The 21,892-nt window shown below is 41.9% G+C and overlaps 1 protein-coding gene across 1 annotated transcript in view; it reads right to left on the bottom strand.

Annotated features, from left to right (window-relative positions):
• MYH15 (myosin heavy chain 15) overlaps positions 1-21,892 on the bottom strand; it is a gene marked incomplete at its 5' end in the record, with an annotated part of 275,049 nt that overhangs the window by 108,367 nt on the left and 144,790 nt on the right. Inside the window, 9 exon segments of the mRNA XM_082460984.1 lie at positions 161-260; positions 12,060-12,164; positions 13,939-14,023; positions 14,025-14,097; positions 16,590-16,719; positions 20,451-20,471; positions 20,474-20,553; positions 20,556-20,655; positions 20,889-21,081. Coding sequence (XP_082317110.1) covers positions 161-260; positions 12,060-12,164; positions 13,939-14,023; positions 14,025-14,097; positions 16,590-16,719; positions 20,451-20,471; positions 20,474-20,553; positions 20,556-20,655; positions 20,889-21,081 — 887 coding nt within the window.

Below are 21,892 nucleotides of genomic sequence, written 5' to 3'. Positions count from 1 at the left end.
CCACAGGTAATAATTCTAGCATGAGAAAAAACAGAAAGAGCAGACTTTAAGCTGAGCTGGTCCTCTCTGACAAGCTGCTCATCTAGCTTAGGGCCACATATCTCCATTAATCAAAAGTAAATGGCTAGGAAATCCATGAGGCTGCAACTGCCTCAGGTACTTATCACTGCCTCGATTTCCTGCTTATAACTTTGTACGTTTAGCTGAAGATTATCCATCAGAGTCTGCATCCTGCTCATATTTTTCTTATCTTCCTCTGCCTGCAATGTATAGGTATGTCTGTGAAGGTGATTTGAAGGATGCAGCAGTATGCATTGGGTATAGCCCCACATGAGGAAATGAGAGCAAGGAAATTTTATTAAACACCAAATTTAGAGCTATGATTTGAAAAATGGGTTTAACTCTACTCATCCCAAGTTCTAAGAAATTAATAAACACAGCTCAGAGTAATGACGGTCATTTCTCCTGATCTACCACAGAACTCCCAGCCTTTGCTAAAATGGAAGTTAAAACCACTAGTTTCAATTTGGTCTTCAGCCCTCCCATCCCAGCCAAGCCACATCTGCCTGTGGTTTCTCAGTGCCCGCCTCCAACACCCCATCAAATCAATTCCTCCCTTGAACTTTCTAGCTGATCCTTGGCTTTGGATAATGGAACTATAGGAAAGTTTAAGTTTTCTGGAATTCTGGTGTGGGCATCAGCAGAGATAGTGAGGAAAATTCCATAAGCTGTGGGAACACTGTTTGGTGTGTTCTCATTGCTTCCATTGCAATCCAGGCTTGGGCTGGAGAAAGAAAATCTAGTGAGGTGGTGTTTCTCAACCATGCTCTGTGAAGCCCTGGGTATTCTGAGGAGAAAGCAGTGGAGAGACAGACATGTAGGAAGGCTCTGCATGTCACCCCCTTTCCCACACCCTTTTAACTAGAGTATCTCCACTTTGGAGCTGTTGAACTTCCCTGAAGAAGAAAGTATCTTAACTGGCTGATGACTGAGATAAATGATTTACCCAAGACATACCCCCACTGCTCAAAAATTTTTTCTGGCTCCATCTTACCTATTCCATCAAGTATCGACTTTTTTGGTGGCTTTCATGTTTTCTCCACTTCCCACGGCCCTCTACAAACTCCCTTCACTCCAACTAGTCTCATCTCCTATGCCTCCATAGCTATCCTGCTTGTTCCCTCCTTGCTAGGTTTAACCATTATCCCCCAGGACACACCACAGAGGCAGCAGACAGAAATGCCCAGTGTTTTCTTGAAAGAGGCCTATTTGCTTCTCTTAGTAGCTTCAGCTCAAGGGGAAGGTTTCTAATTTAACATACATCAAGGGGCTGACTGCATTACTCTCCAGAGACCAGGGAGGCTGGTGGGCACCATCTTCACACTGTCCCTCTGCCTCACTCCAGGTTGCTGGTATCTCTTGCAAAGGAACTTGTGCACATGTTTGGTGGCCCAGTTTTTACAGCTGCTGCCCAGGGGACACCCCTTGAAAGCTTGACTCTGGTGGCCAGCAGGACTTATGTTCATGGGTCCTACAGTACTGCAACAAACAGAAAGTTTTCAACTGGCGACCATCCGCTCCTTCCAGGGCAGTAGCAGCAGACTGAAATGCCTGGGAAAGCCAGTGGGTACCATCTTCACATGCCCCACCCAGGTCACCAGTATCTCTGAGAAAGGAGCTTATGCACAGGTCTGGTGCACTGACTTTTGTAGCTGATGCCCAGAGGATACATCCCTTGATATCCTGTCTCTGGTGACCAGCAGGGCTTGTGTTCACAGGTTCAACAGGACGGTAGCAAACAAAGAAACAGTTCTTAACTGGCTGTCACCCCAAGGGTCAGAACAGAGGAAACAGAAATTCCCATCTCCCAGTCTTTCCTGGAAGAGGTATATTTGCATACTTTAAAAGCTCCCACCTGAGGGTATGGCTTCCAATCAGTCTGCATCTAGGTACTGACTGAGATCTTCCCCTTTGGGACACTGACAGCTCTTGGACACCCTCAACTACTGGGAACCACTAAGAACAAAGAAGGCCGCTTGGACAATCACAAAGGTTTCAGAGACAACCAAGAGCTAGGGTAGGGTTGAATGATAAAGATCTTCTCTTACATGAGACTACTCATTCAAGACTGGGAAAGGTAGTTGTTTTATCTGATGCATATAAACCAACACAGAGCGTTAAAAAAAATTAAGAAACAAAGGAATATGTTCCAAATGAAGGAACAAGATAAAACCCCAGAAAAGGATAAAGTGATTTACCTGATAAAGAGTTCAAAATAATGGTCATGAACATGCTCACCAAGCTCAGGAGAACAATGCATGAACAAAGTGAACACTTCAAAAATGAGAAAATATAAGAAAGTACCCCAAACAGAAATCACAGAGATGAAGAATAGAATAACTGAATTAAAAAATATAATAGAGGCATTCAACAGTAGACTAGATGAAGCAGAAGAAAGGATAAGTGAACTCAAGACAGGGCAGTGGACTTCATCCCATTAAAGTAGCAAAAAAAAAAGAAAATGAGTAAAGACAGCTTAAGGGACTTATGGAATAACATCAAGTGGACCAGCATTTGCATTATAAGGGTCTCAGAAGGGAAAGAGAGAAAGAAAGGGGCATAAAAGTGATTTGAAAAAATAATGGCTGAAAACTTCCTTAACCTAGGAGGGAAACAGACATCCAGATTCAGGAAGCCTAGAGTTCCCAATGAGAGGGACCCACAGAGACCCAAAGCAAGACTATATTAAATAGTCAAAAGTTAAAGACAAAGAGAGAATCTTAAAAGTAGCAAGAGAAAGACAACTTGTTACATACAAAGGAAACTTCCATAAGACTATCAGATATTTCAGCAGATACTTTACAGGCCAGAAGAAAGTGGCACAATATATTCGAAGTGCTGAAAGAAAATAAACTGCCAATTAAGAATTCTCTAACGGCAAAGTTGTCCTTCAGAATTGAAGGACAGATAAACAGTTTTCCAGATAAGCAAAAGCTGAAGTTCAGCACCACTATACTGGCTGTATAAGAAATGTTTAAGGGACTTTAAGCTGAAACAGAAGGGCACTCATGTGTAACAGTAAAGTATAAATCTCACTGATAAAGATAAATATAGGTTAAATTCAGAATAATCTAATATTGTAATGGTGGTAGATAAACACTTATAAATCTACTATGTAGGATTAAGAGACAAAAATGGTAAAAATAACTATACTACAAAAACTTGCTAATGAATATACAAGATAAAAAGATGTAAATTGTGACATCAAAAATATAAAACATAGGTGGGGAGAGAGTAAAACGTAGACCTTTAGAATGCAACAAAACTTAAGTTGTTATCAACTTGAGATAGACCACTATAAATACAGGTTGTTTTATGTAAGCCTTATGGTAACCACAGAGCAAAGCCCTGTAGTAGATACACAAAAGATAAACATAAAGGAATCTAGCGTACCACTACAGAAAATTATCAAAGCACAAATGAAGAGAACAAGAGAAGACAAAAAGAACAAAGGACTTACAAAACAGTCAGAAAACAATTAACAAATGGGCAATAAGTACATACCTATCAATAATTACTTTAAATGTAAATGGACTAAATTCTCTACTCCACACAGAGTGGCCAAGTGGATTAAAAAACAAGACCTATCTATCTGCTGCCTACAAAAGACTCATTTCAGATATAAGGGCTCACACAGACTGAAAGTGAAGGGATGGAAAAAGATATTCCATGCAAACGAAACCAAAATAAAGGTGGGGTAGCTATACTTATATCAGACAAAGTAGACTTTAAGACAAAGGCTAATAAGAGACAAAAGGGGTCATTATATAATGATAAAGGGGTAAATCTAACAATATGATACAACATTTGTAAATATTTATGTACCAACATAGGAGTATCCAAATCTATAAAACAAATATTAAGAGGCCTTAAGGAAGAAATAAACAGCAATTAATATACGGGACTTCAATACCCCACTTTCACGAAAGATAGATCATGCAGACAGAAAATCATTAAAGAAACATTGGCCTTAAATGACATGTTAGATCAGATGGACTTAGACATATGAAGAACATTTCATTCAAAAGCAACAGAATAAACATTATTCTCAAGCACACATAAAACATTCTCCAGGATACATGATATGTTAGGCCACAAAAAAACCCTTAATAAATTTAAGAGGATTGAAATCATGCTGAGTATCTTTTCTGATGACAATGTATAAAACTAGAAACCAATTACAAGAAAAAAATAATAATTTATAAATATATGGAGATTAAACAACATGCTACTAAACAACCAATGGGTCAAAGAAGAAATCAAAAGAGAAATAAAAAATACCTCAAGACAAATGAAAATGAAAATACAACATATGAAAACTTTTGAGACTCAGCAAAAGCAGTTCTAAGAGGGAAGTTCATAGTGATAAATGCCTTTATTTATTTAGGCTGCACCACACGGTATACAAGACCTTAGTTCCCTGACTAGGGAGCGAACCTATGCCCCCTGCAGTGGAAGCATGGAATCTTTTTTTTTTTTTTTTTTAATTTTTTAACATCTTTATTGGAGTATAATTGCTTTACAATGGTGGGTTACTTTCTCCTTTATAACAAAGTGTATCAGTTATACCTATACATATATTCCCATATCTCTTCCCTCTTGCATCTCCCTCCCTCTCACCCTCCCTATCCCACCCCTCTAGGTGGTCACAAACCACCGAGCTGATCTCCCTGTGCTATGCGGCTGCTTCCCACTAGCTATCTATTTTACATTTGGTAGTGTATATATGTCCATGCCACTCTCTCACTTTGTCCCAGCTTACCCTTCCCCCTCCCCATATCCTCAAGTCCATTCTCTAGTAGGTCTGTGTCTTTATTCCCGTCTTGCCCCTAGGTTCTTCATGACCATTTTTTTTTCTTAGATTCCATATGTATGTGTTAGCATACGGTATTTGTTTTTCTCTTTCTGACTTACTTCACTCTGTATGACAGACTCTAGGTCCATCCACCTCACTACAAATAACTCAATTTCGTTTCTTTTTATGGCTGAGTAATATTCCATTGTATATAGGTGCCACATCTTCTTTATCCATTCATCTATTGATGGACACTTAGGTTGCTTCCATGTCCTGACTATTGTAAATAGAGCTGCAATGAACATTGTGGTACATGACTCTTTTTGAATTATGGTTTTCTCAGAGTATATGCCCAGTAGTGGGATTGCTGGGTCATATGGTAGTTCTAGTTGTAGTTTTTTAAGGAACCTCCATACTGTTCTCCATAGTGGCTGTATCAATTTACATTCCCACCAACAGTGCAAGAGGGTTCCCTTTTCTCCACACCCTCTCCAGCATTTGTTGTTTGTAGATTTTTTGATGATGGCCATTCTGACCAGTGTGGGATGATATCTCATTGTAGTTTTGATTTTCATTTCTCTAATGATTAATGATGTTGAGCATTCTTTCATGTGTTTGTTGGCAATCTGTATATCTTCTTTGGAGAAATGTCTATTTAGGTCTTCTGCCCATTTATGGATTGGGTTGTTTGTTTTTTTGATATTGAGCTGCATGAGCTGGGAAGCACGGAATCTTAACCACTGGACTGCCAGGGAAGTTCCAATGCCTACATTTGGAAACAAGAAAAACCTCAAACAAACAACCTAATTTTACACCTCAAGGAACTAGAAAAAGAAGAGCAAATGAAGCCCAAAGTTAATAGAAGGAAGGAAGTAACAAAAATCAAGGTGGAAATAAACAGAGACTAAAAAAAGCAGTAGAAAAGATCAATGAAGCTAAGAGCTGTTAGCTGTTTTTTAAGATAAACAAAATTGACAAGCCCTTAACTAGACTCACCAAGAAAAAAAGAGAGAGGACTCAAATAAAATCGGACATGAAAGAGGAGATGTTATAACTGATACCATAGAAATACAAAGGATCATAAGAGACTACTAGGAACAATTATGTACCAACAGTTTGGACAACCTAGAAGAAATGGATAAATTCTACAACATACAACCTACCATGACTGAATCATGAAGAAATGGAAAATCTGAACAGACCAATTGCTAGTTAGGTCATTAAATCAGTAATCAATAACCTCCCAACATAAAAAGTCCAGGACCAGACAGCTTCACTGGTGAATTCTACCAAACATTTAAAGAAGAATACCAATCTTTTCTAAACTATACCAAAAAAATAGAAGAGTAGGGAACACTTCCAAATTCATTTTCTGAGGTCAGGATTACCCTGATACCAAAACTGGAAGAGGACATCATGAAAAAAGAAAACTATAGGCCAATATCCCTGATGCATATAGGTGCAAAAATCCTCAAAAAATATTAGCAAATTGTATTCAACTATACATTAAAAGAATCATACACCATGATCAAGTAGGACTTGTTCCAGTGATGCAAGGATGGTTCAATATCTGCAAATCAATCAATGTGATACACCACATTAACAAAATGAAGGGTAAAAATCATATGATCATCTCAAAAATGTCAGCAAAAAATATTTGACAAAATTTAACATTCATTTATGATAAAACCTCTAAACAAAGTAGATATAGAGGGAAAATACCTCAGCATAGTAAAGGTCATATATGACAAACCCAAACCTGTCATAATACTCAGTGAAGAAAAACTGAAAGCTTTCCCTCTCAGATCAGGAACAAGACAGGGGTGTCCATTCTTGCCGCTTTTATTCAACATAGTACTGGAAGTCCCAGCCAGAGCAATTGGGCAAGAAAAAGAGATAAAAGGCATCCACATTGGAAAGGAAGAAGTAAAAGTCTCTCTATTTACAGATGACATGATATTTTATATAGAAAACCCTAAAGACTTCAATACAACTGTTAGAACTAATAAAAGGATTCAGTAAATTTGCAGGATACAAAATCATTATACAAAAATCAGTTGTGTTTCTGTACACTAATATGAACTATAACAAAGAGAAATTAAGAAAACAATACCATTTATAATTTCAACAAAAAGAATACTTAGGAATAAATTTAACCGAGGGGAGTGAAAGATTTGCACACTGAAAACTATAAGACATTAATGAAAGAAACTGAAGAAGACACAAATAAGTGGAAAGATATTCTGTGCTCATGGATTGGAAGAATTAATGTTAAAATATCCATACTACCCAAAGCAATCTACAAAGTCAATGCAATCACTACCATAATTCCAATGGCACTTTTCACAGAAATAGAATGGAACCACAAAAGACCCCAAATAGCCAAAGCAATCTTGGGAAAGAAGAACAAAGCTGAAGGCATCATGCTCCCTGATTTCAATTTCAAACATATTACGAAGGTATAGTAATTGAAACAGTATGGTATTGGAATAAAAACAGACATGTAGATCAACTGAACAGAATAGAGAGCCCAGAAATACTCATATATACATGGCCAATTTATGACAAATGAGCCAGGAATATATAATGGGGAAAAGACAGCCACCTCTTCAATAAACGGTGTTGGGAAAATGGGACAGCCATATGCAAAAGAATGAAATTTGACCGTTATCTTACACCATACATAAAAATGAACTCAAAATGGATACAAATTTGAATCTAAGATCTGGAATCATAAGACTCCTAGAAGACAACACAGAGGGTAAGCTCCATGACATTGGTCTTGACAAGGACTTTTTTTTATTTGATGCCAAAAGCAAAAGTAATAGAATCAAAAATAAACAAGTGCAACTACATCAAACTTTAAAACTTCTATACAGAAAAGGAAACTATCAACAAAATGAAAAGGCAACCTGTGGAATGGGAGAAAATATTTTCACATCATATATCCGAGAAGAGGTTAATATCTAAAAAACAAAGAACTTATACAACTGAATATCAAAAAAATTAAAAACCTGATTTAAAATGGATAGATGATCTGAATAGAAAATTTTCCAAAGAAAACATACAAATGGCCAACAGGTACATCAAAAGGTACTCAACATCACTAATCATCAGGGAAATGCAAATCAAGACCACAATGAGATATCATCTCACACTAGTTAGAATGCCTATCATCAAAAAAATAAGAAATAACAAGTGTTGGTGAGAATGTGAAGAAAAGGAGTCCTTGTACACTCTTGGTAGGAATGCAAATTGGTATAGCCACTATGAAAAGTAGTATGGAGTTTCCTCAAAAAATTAAAAATAGAACTACCATATGATCCAGCAATTCCTCTTGTAGGTATTTATCTGCAGGAAATGAAATCACTATCTCAAAAAGGTATCTTCACCCCCATGTTCATGGCAACAGTATTTACAGTAGCCAAAATACAGAAGCAATCTAAGTATCCATCAACAGATGAACGGAAAAAGAAGATGTGCTGTGTGTACACACACACACACACACACACACACACACACACACACACACACACACACACACTGGAATATTACTCAGCCATAAAAAAGATGGAAATCCTGCCATTTGTGACAACATGGATGGATCTTGAGGGCATTATAATAGGTGAAATAAATGAGTCAGAGAAAGACAATATATTATCTCATCTATATGTGGAATCTAAAAAACTGAATTCACATAAACAGAGAACGGATTAGAGGCTGCCAGAGGGGGGTGATTGGGGGTGGGGGAAATGGGTGAATGTGGTCAAGAGGTACAAACTTCTAGTTATAGGATGAATAAGTCCTGGGAATGTAATATAGAGCATGGTGACTATAGTTAACAATGCTGTATTGTATATTTGAAAGTTGCTAAGAGAATAGATCTTAAGAGTTCTCATCACAAGAAAAAAAAATTTGCAGCTATGTGGGGTGATGGGTGTTAAGTAAACTTGTTGTAATAATCATATTGCAATGTAAACATATATCAAATCATTAAGTTGTATACCCCAAACTGATACAATGTTATCTGTTATATATATATATATATATATATATATATATATATATATATGAAGGAAGGGAGGGAGGAAGGAGAGTTTGAATTAACCAACTCTTTGTGTTGCCTAGAGCACTCCTCCCCCACTCCCACCTTAAAGTACAATCTGACAGTAGATAATTAATTACTATTTTTAAACTTCCTAAGGCAGGGGTCGATATATAAGAAATCACCTGACTGGGGAAATGAGATGTCTACTTTATAAATAAAATCCCTCTTTGGTTTCATCTGCCTAGCTCTCTACCTCTCAGGTTTAAGAAACTTGAAGACTCATAGAATTATATGGTCATAGGGAATTCCAAACCCAATAGAGGTTTAACTGCTTAAAACCAATTTACTCAGGTGAGTAAATTTCCTGTGTGGTAAAGGAGGCCACACAGGAGAAAACTGAAAAAGGCTAGGTGGCTGGTGATATTGATGTTCCCCCCACATGGGGAGGCAAAGCCTTTGTTAGGTTTAGGTTCACATCTCAGCTCCCTCCAAGGCATTAAGTAACTGTGGTTGCCATAGTTGCACAGGGCTCAGATTTCCCTTCAAGAAAACAACCTGCCATTCAGCTGTGAGGAGTGCAGGTACCGGAAACCCTCCAACTGCAGTGCCTTTGGGATCTGCTGTAGCATTTATACTGAGATCATACACTCCCCAAGCAGCCCCCAGCTGATAGTGGGGCACAGCCAAGTTACCCGGATCTGGCTTTTTTTGCCCAGTATGGGACTTCTTACAGCAATCTATGTGCTGGAGACTTGCCCAGAGCTGCACTGCAACCAGAGCCTCCTTCTATCCCATCCTCCTTCCTTCACCCTTTCCTTTCACAGGTGTCAGACTCGCAAGGTGCTCTGAAAGCTTTCTCTGCCTCAGCCTGCTTGCTCTCCCCTTTATCTTTCCCAGGTGTTACCACCAATAAATCTCTTGTACTTTAACTCCATCCTGGCATCTGGTTCCTGGAGAACACACCCAAGACTAAATTTTGTTTTCTCATCCCTAGAAATGAAGATACTATATCCATATGTAGATTGGAAAGGATTAAATAACATCTACATACAGATCCCTGAATATAGGAAGCAGACAAAGGTAACATGGAGCAGGTGGATGGAGAGGTGGGAGGAGGGGAGGAAAACTGTCTTTACCTTCTATAACGAGTATAGGTTCCTAATCCTATGTCCTGCTTTATAGCGTACATTTTTAGACACTGGAGAGAGGAAAATAGGATGAATTTCCAGACACTAGAGGGACATATTGGGGAAGATAAATGCTCAGTGGGGACTGGCCATAGAACTATTGTGGATGGGGTGACACTTGATTCCCTTTTCCAATACAGTATGATCTTCCTGGAGGATTTTTCCTAGGAAAGGAAAACCATATTTATGTCCCTTTCAAAATGACATTTCATAATGGCATCTACAATGTACTAGCACAAAACACCCTGCCTCATAGTCCTGATGGTTATTTTGATGTTAAAGGAGAACAGATTGAGTTGACTCGACATCTACCTTGAATATTTCAAAACCAGGCATTGATATCAAAGAACGTGGAGAGCTCTCTAATGTCTCTTTAAACTGACAGGGTCTAGCCTGTTATCTTGCATAAAAAGGTACTCAGTAGGTATTATCTGACTTGATGGCAGAAAATCATTGCATAATTGAATAGATATACTCTAAGCATTGGGCAGACACTTGGAAGAAGTTAAGAAATACACCACCATACTAGTACAAGAGAAACACTAAGATTATTGCTACCAAGAAACAAAGATAAAAATACAATAGAATAAGATTGTATTCCTTGGGACAACAGAAACCAAGGAAAGTATAGCTTTGGCGTATTGTTGTATGACAAACCTGTTTACAGAAGAAAACTGTAAGAGTAATCCATAGGAAAACAGAAAGAAAAAGCCAGACATAATTAACAAGCAGCATTTTGCTTCCTCATGTTTTCTTATCCTTGCTCAAAAAAAGAGTAGAATAGCACACCTTTCACGTTCCCCAGGTGTTTACTTCCTCAGCCACACATGCCATGGGCGCATTCCCCAGTGCCAGACTAACTCGCCTTAGGAAAGAACCACTTATTCAGCAAAGAAGAACTGTGCAAATAGCTCATTTCATTTCATCTTAATTAGCCCAAGATGATGCCTCTGAAGCGTTCTGCTTTCTTAGCGACACTATCCCTCCTACTGCAAGGAAGGCAGACTTTGATGTCTTTGACACCAGCTCAACCTCGGGGACCAGCATCATGACCAGCAGATCTCACGTGAGTGCTCTCCAAGTTGCCGTAAAGCGGGCGCCTAGGACGAGTTTGCCTTTTCATTGGAACAAGCTGTACTGTGCAGCGGAGAGGGCTAGAAAGTGACCTCTGGCATCTGTGTTTAACAACTGAAACACGTGCACTTACTCTGTGCCAGGAAGGTGCTGGGCCCAGAGTGGTGAGCAAGACTGTGCCTCTGCTATCGTGGAATCTCTGGTCTTCTCCATTTGAAGAAAAGGGAAGAAAGGCTAGAAGATGAAAACACAAGTGAAGGAGTACGTTGCTACTTTGGCAATACATTAGTTACTGGTAAGAAGTCTGCCCACCGCTTTTCAGTTATTTGCTTAGACCAAGGCTGGTCCACAGGGAAACAGTCAGAAAGCTGCGGGGGCCTCTCAGCATTTGCTGTGTTTCCACCTGGCACCAGCACCAGATAGAGTCCTCGGTGGCCTGGAGTGTTCATGCGGCCACAAAACAAGAGTGGAAATGTCCCCTGCTCCAATTTAGCTAGCGTCCCATGCAACCTGCTGGCTGAATCTCCCCCCCTTTCCCCATCTCTGCCAGTCACTTCATTTACACATTGTTCTCACTCAGCCTTTCACAGGAAGACATCTTTCTGAAAGTGCTGCAGACATTATGTGTGAAGAAACAAGGACAGTATAAATAGCTTTTCACTTCTAATTGCAACTTGCTGCTCACATTTTGCTTCCTGAGAGCTCTGAGCAGAGACTATCCCAAACCAACAATAGCACAGGAGCCCTGGAAGGGCAGGTTGATGTCTCCCGCTGAAGGAGAGCAAAGATGGAGAGAGAACTACAGGAGACCTAGGGGGTCGTTTCAGACCTGAAGGAGCACATCTGCCCAGGGTAGAGCTCAGCCAGGCAAACAGGGAGTGGCTTCCTGGAGTACCTGGTGGGTCAGCTCTTTGATGCATCGCTCAAACCTGCGGGCTCCCCTCTGGGCCTCCGCGTTGCGTCGGACTTCGCTTTCCAGTTCACCGTCCAGTTCACGGACCTGCAAGCAAACCACGGTCTCAGATGACAGGCGGGCAGCCAGCAAGCCAGGCGGGCATTGCATTTGCCTGCTGGCATGGCACAATCATTTGAAATAGTGACACCATCAGGGAAGACGGGTGCGCTCTCATTCTGGCAGTGGTGAAACAGGGCAAACTCCGGGAAAACCGCCTCGCCAAAAGTGAGCTGGTTGAACTATGTGAGCTCATAAAAGGGCTGTTTAGACTCAAGGATGTGAAAGGCTAATCCATGCAGAGGTGATAAACTTCCCCTCTTGGATTACAAAATTACACACACGTGTGTATTACGAATGTACGTAAATATATAGAGAGAATAAGCTATATATAGCACTCTTTAAGGATTCAGCCAATGTACTGCCTCATCTTAAGCTTCTTTCTCCATGTTAAGCTCTGACTCTCTAAAGAAATCAGACTCTGAGTTTTTGTCACACATATGTCACCCACAGCCCCATAGCCCTGCTTTGTGGGAGAGCTGTAGTACAGATGAACAGCTGGCCTGCAGCGTTACAGAGTTATACAACCAAGGTTAACATAATATTCATTCAACAAATATTTGATGCCTACTATGCACCAGACACCAGGGCCAGGGATGCAGCAGGGAACAAAACAGACAAAACTCTCTCCCCTCTATAAGCATCCATTCTAAGGAAGGGAAACACACAAACGAAACAAAGTAAAATACAGACTATGTTAGATGGTGATAAGTGGTATGGAGAGAAATAAAGCAGCACATGGGGTAGGGGGTTGAAGGGGGAGGGTGTGTTTCATATGATTTTGCAATCACACCAACTACACAAGTTGCATTCAGAAGGTCTAGCTTTTATCTCTGTGTTCTCCTCCTATGAGTAATTGTTTTTATTAGTCCTTGTTTTATTCTGTCACCAATTCTTTTTGAAAATACAAGCAAATGTGTACATGTCTTCATGTTTCCCCTGTTTCTTGCACAGAAGTTTGTATACTCTCAACATCGCCTGCATCTTTTATCATCATTATACCACTAGCCATGATCTCCAGGACATTACAGAGCTCTTCCTCACTCCTTTTTAATCAGTGTGATTATATGGATGTACCATCAACGTGCATTGGTATTCCATTATACGGATACACCATAAATGTGCAAAGGCAATACTTTATTTTTCAGAGGCCCTTCTGAACCATGAAATCCCACTCAAATATTCTTTCCATCCTTATAGCATTTGTCACATGACCTATATGTTGTCACTGAAATTGATTCAATAATTTTAAAAATCCTATTTTTAAGCTAGGTCTTCCTATTTATTTTTGAGCTCCCTGAAGGCAGGTACTGCATCATTTCTGTCAGGCCTTTTACTATATTTTCACTAAGTCTGTTTTGGTCCTTGATTTAGTTATTTCCCTCCCCTTTGTCTGGCTGTTAGGAAACGCGCATTCTCCACAGAGGAAATAACAGGAGCAAAGGCACAGAAGCAAGACTGCGAGGGTGTGTTTGGAAACAGCTGGTCTCCCTGGCTGTGGGGAGCCCTAGAGCTGGGCTGCATTCTGCATTCTCACTTAGCAGGATGGCGGATTTCACCCAGTCCAAGAAAAGTCCTATTTAGTGGCCCAAAGTCAAGAAGAAGGAAAGAATATACTGAGATCTGACACCGTCAAAGATCTGAACATGTTACAAGCAAAAGTGAGGAGGGAGGTAGGGGCTATCTGGTGTGACATCACAGGACAATAAGGCTTCGAATTGGGAGTTGTCAAGACCCCATGATTATGCAGGCAAACTCCTACCCTGGATTCTAGTTTCTGGCTTTGCTTTCTATTCCCTATCATGGCGGTCTCCTCAGCGTCATCCAGCCTTTCCTGTAAGTCTTTGCTCCATGTTCTTTCTCATCCTCTCCACGTGGGCATTGGAATCTTGCTCCTTCTTCAGTTCTTCTGACATGTTTGCTACCTAGAAAAGAAGGAAAGGGACTGAGACAATCCAGCAGCCAATCAAGCTTAACATTTCTACCCACAGTCTTCCGTTCCTGATGTGACTAGGTGCCGTGCCTTGCCTCTGTGTGCTTAATCTCTTCCCACCATGCTTTCCCTAACCTCTGTGGCCCTCGAGTTTGTTAACCATAAGGCAATCAAGACAGCAGCAGCTACTGGAGATTAGGGTGAGGGGTGGTGGAAACAGACCAGAGATGAAACACCATGTGAACGTTATTATACAACACCTGTATTGAAAGAAAGATGACCAACTGAAGGCACGGCTTTTAACTGAGTAAAGCACCAGGACACGTCCTGTAACATCATGCACCAGGAAAAGTGTGCAGTGCCTATGAGAACCTTTTTCACATCTCACTTCTATAATTCTGTGATTCGCAACTGCAAACAAATTTAGGCTCCAGGAATTTGGTAGCAACTGAGGCTCTCAGTGCCAATAATCTGGCACAAGGTGGGTTAATTCTTGTGAAGCCCACTCTTGGCTTTGGCTATGTACACTAAGGGCTTGGGGTCTCGCTGCAATTATTAAGAATTGTTTCATGACTCTCTCAGTGCCTTTAATGTAAGGACACTGCCCTCCCAGACAAAGTTTCTCTGTCTATCAGGTTACCAACCATCTGTATAATTTAAGTGTGAGACGTCTGTGTAGATGGTGAGGGCAAAGAATGAATGACGGAGGTAACTGGGTTCTGCTATGTGGGGTTGGAACTCACAGCTGGACTATTGGAGAATTAAAGCGAGGAAAGAGGTAGTGAGTTCATTTTTCAACATTGTCAAGGAAATCTTATAAAGGTGAGGTTATGCAGATAGAGTCTTCCTAATGTGTTGACTGCATATACCTACCAAGCAGGAGTAAAAGCTCTTTTTATTCCTTTTTATCTATGTGGATTTTCATAAATGTTAAGCATATTATTTTTTCCTTGGCCAAACGCTTTTAAGCTTTCACACACCTCTTTTCCATCAGAAAGCTTTTAAGCTTTTCACACACCTCTTTTCCATCAGAAAGTGTCTGCTTTGATACAAAATGGCTGAGTGCTAAGCATGCTTCCCCATTCTTCTGGATTCTACAGTGACCTGGTAGCTAGGATTTGGTACAAAAGTTTTGTTTAGCTCCCCAAATGCGAAGTAACTCAGTAAGCTTTTCCCTCCTTTTGAATTTTAAAATGACTAATGTAAAATCTAATTGAATATCTTGTCTCCTCGATTCCCATATACTTTTTAGCAAGAGGATCAGTTTTCATTCACAGGGCAAGGTCAGGGCTGCTGCATGTGTTTGTGTTTCTGATGGACTATACAGAACCACCTGATGGGGATGGGGTGGAGGCTGAAATCAAGCCCAAGCTCTGCTCAGCAAGCACTGGGACTTGCAAGGCTGGGTTCTTCACACACAGACTTCTCCTCACCTCCCTCCTCCATGACATTTTTGTTTTTATTTTGCTGAGTATTGCCTTCTGGTTGCCATACCTTTTGAGAGAAGTCTGCATCTACCCACAGTGGGGGTCCAGCGGGTGTCTTTTTCCAGTTCCCACAAAGGTACAGTCAAGGCTGGCAGCCAACCCTGAGCTTAGTCTCATTCAGGAAAAGCACCACTATCAACAATTTTAAACTTGCAGATAAGGAAGGTACACCAATCCTGAAGCCCTTCTTCACCAACCTGACTCTGTTACTGAAGCAATAGTATGGGCTGTAAAAAATAAGTGAAATAGGGACTTCCCTGGTGGCGCAGTGGTTAAGAATCTGCCTGCCAATGCAGGGGACATGGGTTCAAGCCCTGGTCCGGGAAGATCCCACATGCCGTGGAGCAACTAAGCCCGTGCGCCACAACAGCTGAGCCTGTGCTCTGCAGCCCGTGAGCCACAACTACTGAAGCTTGCACGCCTAGAACCCGTGCTCTGCAACAAGAGAAGCCATTGCAATGAGAAGCCCGCGCACCGCAATGAAGAGCAGCCCCCGCTCGCCGCAACTAGAGAAAGCCCGCGCGCAGCAATGAAGACCCAATGCAGCCAAAAATAAATAAATAATAAATAAATAAAAAATTTTAAAAAATAAGTGAAATAAGCATTCTTTGCAGATCATCATCATAAAGCTATTACAGACCCTAGGAAAAATAGCTATGGGTAAGGAAACACAAGAAGAATTGTTTCTAGACACTAGATATATTGATTCACAAGTGGAAAGTGGATTAACTTTTTTAAAAATCTCTTGCTTTCATAAGATTTTGCTTATGGCAATTCAGCTGCTCCTTTTCATTGTGTGGACAGAGTGGAAGGGAGGAGCCAACTGGCCTAATTTTTCAAAATGGGGACAGAGGCAGAGGGGTCAGCTGACCTCCCCCTAGCCATATGGAGAATCAATGGAATCCTTTTCGTCTGCAGCTTTGCCCCTGCCCCTTGGCTACTGCTCCCATCAACTCTGGAAGACAGGAGCAAGCAGGCAGTCAATGGACCCACCTCGGTGGGTAGCTGCCTTCTTGGCCTTCTCTTCTGCATTTTGACACCCTTGCATCGCCTCTTCAGTTTCCTTCTGCATCCTGGCAACACCAACCTCCAGTTTCTTCTTCTGGCTGAGGAGACTCGTGCTCTAAGGAAAAGCGGCATCCTCGTTAGGCAAGTTGAGATCAGTGGTGCAAACGCAAGCTGGTGTGTTCAGGACATGCAATGCGAGGGGCTCTGGCCGGGAGGGTGTTTTCCTCTCGTCAGCCATACTCATGAAGCAATACTTCCAGGCCCAGGAGACCACGTTAGACTTGAATGCAAGGGATTTCATCCATTAGAGGCTCAGTACTGGAGAGATGACAGCCTGAGTCAGAAAGGAGAAATGGACCCAGACAACCTATAAGCCCCAAACATGTGTTTGGTTTTCAGCTGGTTGAGGGATGTGTTTTTCTGCCTTTTGCTCTTTGATGGGGAAGAAGCAAGTGTCCTAGAGCAGAAGTCAGTGTCAAAAGCAGACATGTGGAAAGCAGGGGTTTGGGTAATAAAAATCAGTTTCCTGCATGCTGCTCCAGGGGAAGAAAATCTTCCTCATTATCTACCTCTGCTTCTATTAATTTTGCAGTGAGGGGGTGGGAAAAGCAATTTAGATGAGCCTCATCCCCCAGGCCTGAGAAACCTCCATTACGCTGGAGGATTATTTGTGTTCTTTGGCTGATGCTGCCCTAATTCTTTCCTTCCTGGGTTGTGACATTAGAGGCTGAAACTCCTTTTGGGTCTGTGTTTGTAGCACAGTTTTTCTGAGGTTTTGAACTCTTAGCATAGAGAATGTATTTAAAAGGCATAGCCTTCCTATTTTTAATTTCTCTTCTGTTCATTCACTTTTCCTCTAGCTAGCGCCTCTCTCAGTGGCAAGATTAAGCCTTTGGAAATAGGAAGAAAGATATTCCAGCCTCACAGGTTCTACCCTACTTCCTTGATGGCGTGAAGCATCTTCCTCAAGGTTGCTACCCTCTGTCCTTATGGGGAGCCAGGCTCTGTGCGCCTCAGGCCTCCCACTGCCGTGGGTGTGGCCTGGAGGGATGAGGGTATTTCCAGGAGTATGCTGGGATGCTCACTGCACAGAACTCCATAGAAACTCTTTCTTTGTAAAGAAAGGTACAATATAAATGGTGATTCGTTTATACATAGAATCATTTAAAATCTGCTAGGGAGTTGATGGTTAAAATCTTTTCAAGCTGAATGATTGGTTCCGTTTGGGAAGCAGGGGATGAGGGAGTACTGTGCAGAAGAGCAATCTAGATTGTCACAGCTCAGGTTTGAAAAAGGACACATGTAATTAGACAAGGATAAGTTTGGCCTCATATGTTTGCTCTAGGCTAGAAGTCTGGGGATGCAGAAGGTTCTAGAAAATATTCATTGTATGTCAATCAGAAGATTGACGGTGTTCCAGTAATTGCAAGGGGGCCACCAATGGCTAAGGTGGGGGAGAAGTCCTTTGTGAGCAATATGTCACCTAGACCAGAGCTGCTCAAGGGGTAGTTTCTGCACTGACAGCATCACCTGAAAACTCACTTGATTCCTCCTGCTGCAGAGATTCTGATTCAGTGGGTCTGGGGTGAGGCCTGAGAATGTGCATTTTTGTGTTAGTTTCTCTTATACACCTAAAGTTTCAGAAACTCTGCTCTGGAGATCAGGTCTATTACCTAATTTTCTTTCTTTTTTTTCAAATCTATCTCCTCCTCTCTATGTCTGCTTTTGCTCTGGTTGATGTCCTTATCTCTCTCTAGGCTAGTGGTTTTTCATCATATTGGGACCCACTGGTATACCATCAGTTATAACATGCATGGCAAATAATTTGTTACCAATAGATATTAAGTGCTACAGATAGTGAATGATTTACTTTTTAAAAATTCAATATTCTTCTTTATAAGATTCCCACTCATTGTATTTAGTTAAGTTTTCTTGAGACAGAAAGAAAATATTGAAGTAAGTTAGCTTGTTGGGAATTATGCATAACGTATAGCCTATTTGTTTTATACCACATGGTATCCTAATAGGATCGTGTCATGCACATGGGCACAAACTGTAGGCACAAACTAAATGCAGTGCCTTCCAGCAGGTACATCTTTGGTTTATATTAATACTTCCTTTTATCCAGTGTTTCTCAGTGGGGTCACAGTTGGCATTCTGGGAGGGGCAATTCTTTGGGATGTTGAATTATCCTGTATCTTGCAGGAGCATTAGTATCTTTGGACCTTGCCCACTAAATGTCAGTGGTACTTCCCAGTCTCTGTGGCAACCAAAATGATCCCACAGATGTTTCTAAATATCCCAGAGCATGGCACATCTGCCCCTAGTTGCATTAATCCATCCTTCACAACAATCACCAGAGTAAACTTCCTAAAATGCAAATCTAATAACTTCCCTCCCAGTTACTCACAATTCTTCAGCAGACCCCCATTAGCTGCATGATAGAATTCAAACTCCATCAGTCTCAAAATCAAGATCCCTGGTGACCTGGCTCTACCCGCCTCTCCCTTAGCATCAATTCTGCTGATCTCTCCTACCCCCTACCGTATGCTACAGTAAGTATATCAATTTTCCTTAACATCCTAAATTCCCTCTTTTCCCCATGCCTCTGCCCTTGACTTTTCTCTCTACTTGGCTGACTTCTTCCAGGTCCTTCACGACTCAGATTAAGCATACTGTGCATCTACCTAAGTCTAGGGTCGTCAGGGAAGGCTTTCTGTACGGGTGTGCTTGCTTTATCACTACAACCCCAGCAGTGCACTGCAGTTTGGTAACTTAGATCTCCACCTTTTTAGGACGATGGAGATATTTTGCATCTGTCTATACCATGCATACCTGTTCAGCTTATGGTGGGTGCCCTAAAAATGTTTGTCGAGCTTTTGTCCTAGCCACTATGGCTTCTCCTGATTCCATGGGAATGGCAACGATTTAAGAACTCTTGCTTTGTGTCACTTACATAACCTTCCATGAGAAGCCAGAGTCCTGACAGATCATCCTATCTGTCAGCAGCCACTCAGAATTGTTTGAAATCTCCTGGCTCTGAGGCAGGAGCATTGTTTTTCGAATCCTGGGATGCTCAGGGAATGCATGGCTTAGCGGGAACAGGAGAAGCAGGCAAATGATTCTGGAACACTAGCGAATGTTCCTCTCTCTCTCCCCAGCCTCCTAGCTAGGAGTGCCCTGACAGTTCATTCTTCTGGCAGGGCTTAGTGTTTTGGGTCAAATTGTGTCCCTCCCCCCAAAAACATATGTTGAAGTCCTAACCCCCAATCCTCAGAATGTGACCTTACTTGGAAATAGGGTCTTTAGAGAGGTAGTCGAGTTAAAATGAGGTCATTAGAGTGGGTCCAAATCTAATATGACTGATGTCCTCATAAAAATTTGGAAATTTGGACAATGACAGATACAGAGGGAAGATGATGTTAAGACGCAGAGAAAATGCCATGTGAAGGAGGTGAATTGGAGTGACGCATCTATAAGCTAAGGAACACCAATGATTGCCAACAAACCTCCAGAAGCTGGGAAAATGCAAGGAAGGACTCCCTGCAAGGTTCAGAGGGTGCACGACCCTGCCAATGCCTTGATTTCAGACTTCCAGCCTTTAGAACTGTGAGCGATTACATTTCTGTAATCAGTTTGGGAACTTGGCTGCTGCAGCCCTAGGGAGCCAATGCATTTGGGGATGAATGAAGGGCGAGACCTCCACTCTGCTGCCTAAGGCTCTCCCTGCCTCACCGGCCACCTGCAAGGCTCCACGTGGCAACCGTGTACCGTCCTAGGCCAACCGGTGTGGATCCATTGCCTCCCACCAGCTGACATGGCTAATGGCGAGTTTACGGGCCCCACCTGGGTGTGGAAAAGCTTGATTTCTTTCCTGTGGCTTTCAGGAGCTCTTCCTCCGCCAGCCTGCGCCCGCGTTCTGTCTGCTCATGCGAGGCCCTCAGCTCTCGAGTTCAGCCCGGAGAAGAGCATTGCGCCGCTCGGCCACCGCCAAATGCTCCTTCAGCGCACTGTTCAGGCGTGTGCTGTCCTCCAGCTGCGCCCGAAGGTCCTGCGAGAGAAAACACGCGCCGGGGACACGGATCCTGGGCAGTTCAGTGGGACCTGCGCTTACGCATGCGCGCTCTGAACAAGCCCCACCGATTCAACGTTAAGCATCTTCCCGCTCTCCTGAAGGATTAGATTTGTTGTCCTGACGTTTATTGCTCAACACAACCTGCCGCTTGGTTTGCTCCCATAAACAGAGACATCCCTGCCTCACCCCTGCATTACAATTGAAAATACCTTGATCTGGATCTGAAGCTGGCCCAGGGATTTGGTTGCCCCTGACACCTGCCGGTTGACACAGCTGAGCTGGAGTTCCGTCCCAGTGAGGTCCGCTTCCATGTTCCTCTTCAGCCCGGTGCCCTCAATTCTGCTCCGAGCTTCAGAATCCAGGCTCGACTGCAGGGAGTCAATAGCACACTGCTGCTGCCTCCTAATTTTAGAATAACATTCAGGGGAAAAATCATGCACCCAAATTAAGAAAGGTTACCTGCTGTGTACACACAACTGTTTAGGAATCAGAAAAAATTAAAATTCAAGAAAAATTCTGTGTAATTAACAAAATGAGTCTAAAGGGTCTTCATTTGGAAACCATGGAGATGGAAGGGTTAGGTCAGTGAGCATTTGTCCATCATAACAGACTAAGATTCCCAGACCAACTTCCCGGAAAAATCAAGAACAGCACCAGAATCTTTTTGAAGTTCCTGTGGGGCAGCCTTCGCCTTATCTAAGACCCCCCTCCAGGACAGTCTAGATTCCCTAGAGTGGCTAAGGGTGAAGGAAGGATGCACTTTCAGACAGGCATGATATTTAAATACTTTCAACGGTGAAACACGCCTGAACACGGCAAGAAAGAGCCACCCAGGTTGGAATAAGTCCTGATCGCCAGCAATCCTGCTCTAACAGCCTGTGACACCAAATTCCCCTAGAATAACATGGTTATCTTTCTCCAGGAGTTTGGGAGTACAACCAAGGATAGGCTGAGAAAACCAGCTGCTGTGTGATATTGAATTACTTCAATATGACTTTATAACAATGAAAGGTCCACGCTGAAATCATTTTTGCAAAGTGACAGAAGCTTACACAATAGATGTGTGTTCAGAGAGACAATGAAAAACTGTGGGGAACCCATGGCAATCATTTCCTAGCACCCTTGCAGTAAGTCTGGGACCATGTGACTGAATTCTGACCAACGGACTACGGGCAGAAGTGTTTCCAAGCCTCACACATACAGCCTTTTACTT

The sequence above is a fragment of the Balaenoptera physalus genome (genome assembly GCF_965194825.1).
Source record: "Balaenoptera physalus genome assembly, chromosome: 4".
Lineage (NCBI taxonomy): Eukaryota > Metazoa > Chordata > Mammalia > Artiodactyla > Balaenopteridae > Balaenoptera > Balaenoptera physalus.
Note: the sequence above shows the minus strand (reverse complement) of the source record. Positions and strands in the feature narration are given on the sequence as shown.